We start from the raw sequence: 6,013 nt of genomic DNA, 5'->3' as shown, positions 1-6,013 counted from the left end.
GCAAAGATATAGTAAGTGGAAACAAAAACGTTGCAAATAGCAACAAGGGGATTGTTAATAGAAATCTTCAAAAAATTAAACAACTAGCCATCACTAAAATTAAGGTTGGAAACAAAAACGTTCAAACCATATTAATAACTTTGATCCATATCTTTTTCAAAAGATATCAAGTTTAGTTAGTAAAATCCTATCTTTTACAACAATTTCCTTTTGTATCTACTCACCCTTTTCTGAATCGTAATCAGTTTTCTTCCTTCGTTATGGTTTTCATGCACTTAGTGGAAAGGGAAAAGTTAATTGGCACAAAGCTTGTAACAAGCGCAGCTAAACAGCTTGTATCCAATCATAGATGGCACAGTCTTATACAAACTTAAACGATCCAAAACATGTTTGTAGTATTCAGCTGTATCGATCATCTCCTACATCGCATTAGGCAGTAGTACTCAAAACCACAGGATCCATGGAAACGCCATGCTTCGATGGGGGCTGTCAGTATGTGTAGCCCTTGACAAACATCCCCTTTGTAGCCTCTGCAGACTCACCCTCGCCTGTATACTTTCCGAGCTGCGCGAGCGAGTTGGCCTTGGCCCGGAAGAGCAGAGCATCTTGCGCGGCCTTTACGTTCTCCGGCCTCCCTCCCCATGTCTTGAGGCAGGTGTTCTGTAGCGCTCTGGCGTAGGAGAAGGAGACGTGCCAGGGGTTGGGGCCTTGGTTCATGGCGTTCAGGTTGAAGGTTGCCTCCACCTCCGACTGGCCTCCGGAAAGAAACTGTTATCACAGAAATCAATCAGAAGCACATGAGTATTTATTAAAATCAATAATTACTTTTTAGTATCTTAATCGAAAATATATTATTTGGAGAGTATTTATTTTTAGGATAATGAATCAAATACAAGAGGATATTGAGGTGACATAAAAGAAATATATTTTGAAGGTGTTTGGAATTTCCCTTATCTCTATCAACGAAAAACTTCGAGGTTGATTGGATTTGGGTTTTCTTTTTCTTTTTTAATCATCTCTTCCATTTATATTCTATTATTAATTTTCTTGATTTTTCTTTTTTTTTTTTGGTTTTATGTTCTTTGGGTTTCTTGCTGTCACTTCAACAAGAGAAGCAAATGTATATTAACACCATGATGCCAGGAACAGCAGGTGGGATTCTTCTGTGCAGAAGCTTCAAGGTGTACTCAGCAACTTGCTTTGGTGTGGCTCTCTCTGGGCACTCAGCGCCCGGGGTCACCATGCTCGGCTTCAGGAGGATGCCTTCGAACATGACATTGTTCTCGGCCAGGTAGAAGAAGACCTCAGCCCATACTTTCTGTGCAACCTCGAAGGTCCTCTCGATTCCGTGGTCTCCGTCAAGCAGGATTTCTGGCTCCACAATCGGCACCAACCCATTGTCCTGCAAACCCATTAGAAGAGAACTTGAGGTCAGCTTAGTTCTTTTAGCCCACATGTCCCCATAGCTTCTCATACATAATCCAATGATTTAGCAGTATAAGATGAAGAAACAACACAAGGAACCGAGTGTGTGTACTTGTGCGATGGCAGCGTATCGAGCCAAGCCCCAGGCAGCTTCCTTGACTGCAAGAGCCGACGGGCCATTTGGAATGCTGACCACTGTACGCCTGCAATTTGTTTGATGTAAGTCCTCTGAGAACATGCACGAGGAAGGTTCCAGCAACTTATGAAGTGAATTCTACCATTTAGCAAAGCGGGCACCCTGTTGATAGTATGCTGCGCATCGCGATGCCAGGCCATCCAGTCCTTGGCACCATGATTCGTCATTTGAGCCAGTGAGTGGCACTAAACCCTGAGGAAAAGACAACATGGCGTCAAACACAGCCCTGCCCATCTCCTAGCAGACGACGTCACAGGAGCATTGGCACATGATTTAAGCGATTACCTTGTCGACCTTGATCCCTGGCATTATGTTCTGTTGAGTAAGAACATCAACCATCTTCTTACCATCTGTGGTCGACTGATAAAGAGTTTCCTCGAACAGGATTGCTCCGGAGATGTACTGACCCAGACCAGGTGCTGAGACAAGGAGGGTCCTGTAAGCTTGTCGGTTCGCCTCGGTGTTCTCCAGCCCGATCGATGCGAGTCTTTTCCCGCAGGTAGCGTTGGATTCATCCATGGCCAGTATTCCTCTACCTGGTGACGCAATACTTTTCTGCATGCAGCAATTTATACCGTGAGAACTGTTTAATCTTTCGTCTTCCAATGTGTGCAAGGGTGCTGAATCTTGATCTCAGTTGCTACAGACCAGACTTGTATATGGATTTCCCATCAGCATATCAAATATAAGGCCATGATTGGTTGGGTGTGGATTGAATACTGAACCAAAATGAAGAATCGCTCGAATTACTAAAAAAGCTGTCGTTTTAGTATGTCTGACTTGAGAAGGATTGTTATTAGAATCATCTATTGCAGTCTTGCCCTTTTAGTGTCATCAAGCAGCTGATATGACTGACCTCATATGTTGATTTTCATGTTTTTTTCTGATGGCTAAATTGTTTTTGGTGAATATACCTGATATACATTCACAAATTATCAGATGAGCAACTTAGTTTTTAGATCATAATGAGAACAACTAAAATATAGCCTCAAAGTTGCATTTGATATGTGGATAGTTAGGTCCTAACATACAGAGACTCCTACTTTGTGCATGAAGAACTTAATAATAATAACGTAGGTGCATACTGCTGTCTTGACAAGCTCGTCGGAGTAGGCGCCAGCACGAACGCTGAAAGCGATGACCGTCGGCTGAGGGGTTGATGATTTCCGTGTAGTGTGCCATTCAGATCTCTTGGGAAGGAAAGAAGACTTCAGGAGAGCAGCTGAGGCCATCTGCAGAGGAACAAGGTATTGGCCTTAAGCTTTGCTCTCCTTGAACACTGAGTTTTCTGCTGAAGGGTGAGGGGAATGGCTGTGTATCTTTTAAATTAAGGTAGTGAGCAAATGAATCAAGGACAGGATAGAAGATGTGAGGTGGAGGTTGGCTTTAAGATTTGAATGGTGGATTTAGGTATTAGCCGGGTGTTAGATGCTCAGATAGCTGCGCAGTTCTTTTATTGTTCCAATCATGGTGCTGTTTTCCTTGGAAGGATTTGCTTTGTCTCGCTCTCAGATTTTTTGAGCACCTTATCATTCTTGCTACTGTTCATCTATTTCAACGTCATTCTGACTACAAATACATCTTGAAAATAGTGCAATGAATGTGCTAGTTTGTGTGGTGGTGATGCACCTTTCTTCTGCACGTCAACACCACACAAATTTTATGGTTAGCTATCTTTCCAATCTCAGAAAATTAATGGCTGAAGGATGGATCATCAAGAATTCTGTGTGGCAGAAGATTGCTGCTGTCCCAAGTTCCCTGTTCCTTTTGCTGAAGAGAGAGTGTGAATGAGAATCAGTATCAGAATTGTGGCATAAGGATTAATCACTGTTCCTAAGCTGACTGATAACAGTTGCTCTAAACATGACAAAAAAGTGTTGATATCTCAATTTCTAATTGAACACAAATTTGAAATGTCAAATTTTGAGCCTTCATTATGTATGTGATCACTGGGACTGTAACCTTCATAACAGGAAAGTAATGTTTTCCTGCACAGCCAAGCTACCACTTTTCTCACACATACAGCTGGACCTGTAGCCAGACTGATCCTTGTACTGCTGATGCAAAATTTTCAAGCAAACAAGTGTCTTAATTAATGATGAAACACACCTATATCATCTACAGCCTTTTTCTTCTGCTCCAGCAACATTTGGATAGTTTAACTGAGAGATCTCAAACCCCACCACTATATCACTGGTTTTACACTCAACAACTCTTACAATGTAAGACTCAACACAAGTTGTCTAGATCAATGACCTGTTATGTAAGACTTTCCAATGGATCGACAAATCCTAACAAAGTCTACACAAGGTAAACTGGGTAGAAAAGAAAAACTTTTAAGAACAGCACTCCTTGAGAATTAGCAAAGTGTTTACTGGTACTTTATGCCCATCTCTCTCAGTGAGTCAACATATACATGCCAACTATTTCACCGTATGGCAAAGAGCCGTAATTAGCTTCCAATTGATGCTTTTACCAAACGACTTGACCTTTAGATAAGAACATGTCACACACACACACACACACACTCTCTCTCAGCCACCATTTGATGCCTATTTGCAGAAAGATGACAGGGTGGTAACCACTATGCAAGTGCTCTACAATTAACATAGGTACTAAAGAATAATATATCATATTTTCAACAGACACATAACAATGATAATTATGCATGAATCAGTTATCATCTGATGACATTGTTCAAATTTATTAAGGATAAAAAAAAAACATGTTTATAAATAACTAAAAAGACAAATATTTGTCACCTATTTCACATTAATAAAATTTTAATATAAATAATACTAATTTAAGATTATAATTTCGAACGTATCGTATATCTGCACGCTCTATATACCAAGGCATGTACCAATCCGAACAAGGATTGGTATGAGTTTCAAATCAAAATTTTGAAATCTCATACTGTAGTCAGAACCATTGGGAGTGATGTCGAGTGTAGCTGGAAACATACTTCACAGATGAATCATTATAAGATTTTGTTATCTTTTATTAAAAAATAATATACAAAAAAATATATTATTATCAAAGAAAAAAGAAAAAAGATTCATAAGCTATTGAATATTACCTGTAGGGTACTAATAAAAAGTGATGTATCCAGTAATCAACAGATCGTGGTAAAAATCCCCTCGAGCAATTCAATTCACCTCCAACACAGTTTGCAAGAAGAAAATAAAGGAGCAGAAAATTATGCATGTTGAAATTTCCATTAATCGAAACAGCTTTTTCCTAATTTCCTCATTATATAACCCATCTACTTCAAATTGCCTTGATATAGTAACGAGTAAAAGAAACAACACAGGTTTAGGAAGGATTGGTGACATGTAGCATCAAACTTTAGACTTTAGATACATCAAGAAAATGGTGATTGGGAAGCAGAAGACAGGATATAAAAATTAGCTGTGTGAAGTTTATGAATCTTTTACACTATTCTGTTTGACCCATTGTTTACTGAAATAAATAGATTAGCGTGATGCTAGAGATTGCATGTCTACTTGGTACATTGTCCATACGGATATGTTATGTGCTTATAATACATATATCTTACATGACTAAATTTTTTTCAATAAATTTGATCAGATTTTTTTCGATAAACTCAGTTTATATATTTATAGAGATATTTTGGACTAGTGTGATACTTAAAAAGTACTTGATCTAGTTCAGGTTCAATAATATGATGACTCCATATCATATTTTGGATAAAAGTCTTGATGGAGAAAAGAATCATCTTAGGAAGATTAATCATAAAATTAAATTAAAAAATTCTTTGCTTGTAAAGCTAAAGTATTAACTACAAGGTCAAAAGTAATAAAATTAAAAATACATAAAGAAACTAATAGACACATAGGGGCACAAGTTATCTTTGGAGCGCACCTGGTTTCTCTCGATAGATTGCAGACAATAGACAGTGAACTTTGGTAACTTATTACAGTAACTTGGTAGCTAGGTGGAGCTTAATGCAAAGCCTGGGCTGTTGGAACTTAAGAAAGAAAGCTATAGTTGGAAGGAGTAGCTATACCTCATAGAATTCCTTCTTTTTCTCTTCTCTGTTTTTCTCTTTTGAGGCTATAATAGCTAAGGCTGGCTAGACATTGGTTGAGAACATCTTGACTGCCATTAGATAGGGATGCACTTCTCGTTTTAAAGGACGAGGAGTACCCTGAGTCCTTAGGGTTTAAGGACTTCATTGTAGGGCACACACAGTTAGTTCTTTTTTTTAGGGCATACATAATTAGTACTTTCCTTGTAGGATTTGTTAAGATTGAGTCGGCACTAAGAGATGAGGGGGAGAGGTAAATAGTGCAGCGAAAAAATTATATCGATTCAAAAAATCTTTTCGTATGATTAAAACCGATCTCGGAAAGTGTTAACTTGAAAACA

At 38.8% G+C, this 6,013-nt stretch overlaps 1 protein-coding gene and 1 long non-coding RNA gene across 3 annotated transcripts; one reads left to right on the top strand and one right to left on the bottom strand.

Annotated features, from left to right (window-relative positions):
* Positions 1-309: 309 nt before the first annotated feature.
* LOC135619303 (fructose-bisphosphate aldolase, chloroplastic-like) lies at positions 310-2,992 on the bottom strand. 2 transcript variants are annotated; one of them, XM_065121200.1, is made up of 6 exons: positions 2,707-2,992; positions 1,907-2,176; positions 1,704-1,813; positions 1,538-1,628; positions 1,132-1,402; positions 310-771 (listed from the first exon to the last, which is right to left on the bottom strand). In XM_065121200.1, the coding sequence occupies exons 1-6, from the start codon at positions 2,851-2,853 to the stop codon at positions 539-541; spliced, it is 1,122 nt and encodes a 373-aa protein (XP_064977272.1). In that variant the 5' UTR covers positions 2,854-2,992; the 3' UTR covers positions 310-538. The 2 variants fall into 2 exon arrangements, with proteins under 2 accessions (XP_064977272.1, XP_064977271.1); XM_065121199.1 differs by having other exon boundaries at positions 310-768; positions 1,133-1,402; positions 2,707-2,983.
* On the top strand, positions 1,292-2,038 carry LOC135619304 (uncharacterized). Its single transcript, XR_010489366.1, has 2 exons — positions 1,292-1,430; positions 1,497-2,038. It is a non-coding gene; the product is annotated as an uncharacterized LOC135619304 (long non-coding RNA).
* Positions 2,993-6,013: the final 3,021 nt, after the last annotated feature.

Source organism: Musa acuminata, chromosome BXJ2-8 (genome assembly GCF_036884655.1).
Source record: "Musa acuminata AAA Group cultivar baxijiao chromosome BXJ2-8, Cavendish_Baxijiao_AAA, whole genome shotgun sequence".
Classification (NCBI taxonomy): Eukaryota; Viridiplantae; Streptophyta; class Magnoliopsida; order Zingiberales; family Musaceae; genus Musa; species Musa acuminata.
Note: the sequence above shows the minus strand (reverse complement) of the source record. Positions and strands in the feature narration are given on the sequence as shown.

Coding starts and splice junctions, on each gene's coding strand:
- LOC135619303 (XM_065121199.1), bottom strand. CDS start 2,853: ATGGCCTCAGCTGCTCTCCTGAAGTCTTCTTTCCTTCCCAAGAGATCT. Junction 2,177..2,706: donor ACGAGCTTGTCAAGACAGCA/GTATGCACCTAC, acceptor TGCTGCATGCAG/AAAAGTATTGCGTCACCAGG. Junction 1,629..1,703: donor GGTGCCCGCTTTGCTAAATG/GTAGAATTCACT, acceptor AACAAATTGCAG/GCGTACAGTGGTCAGCATTC.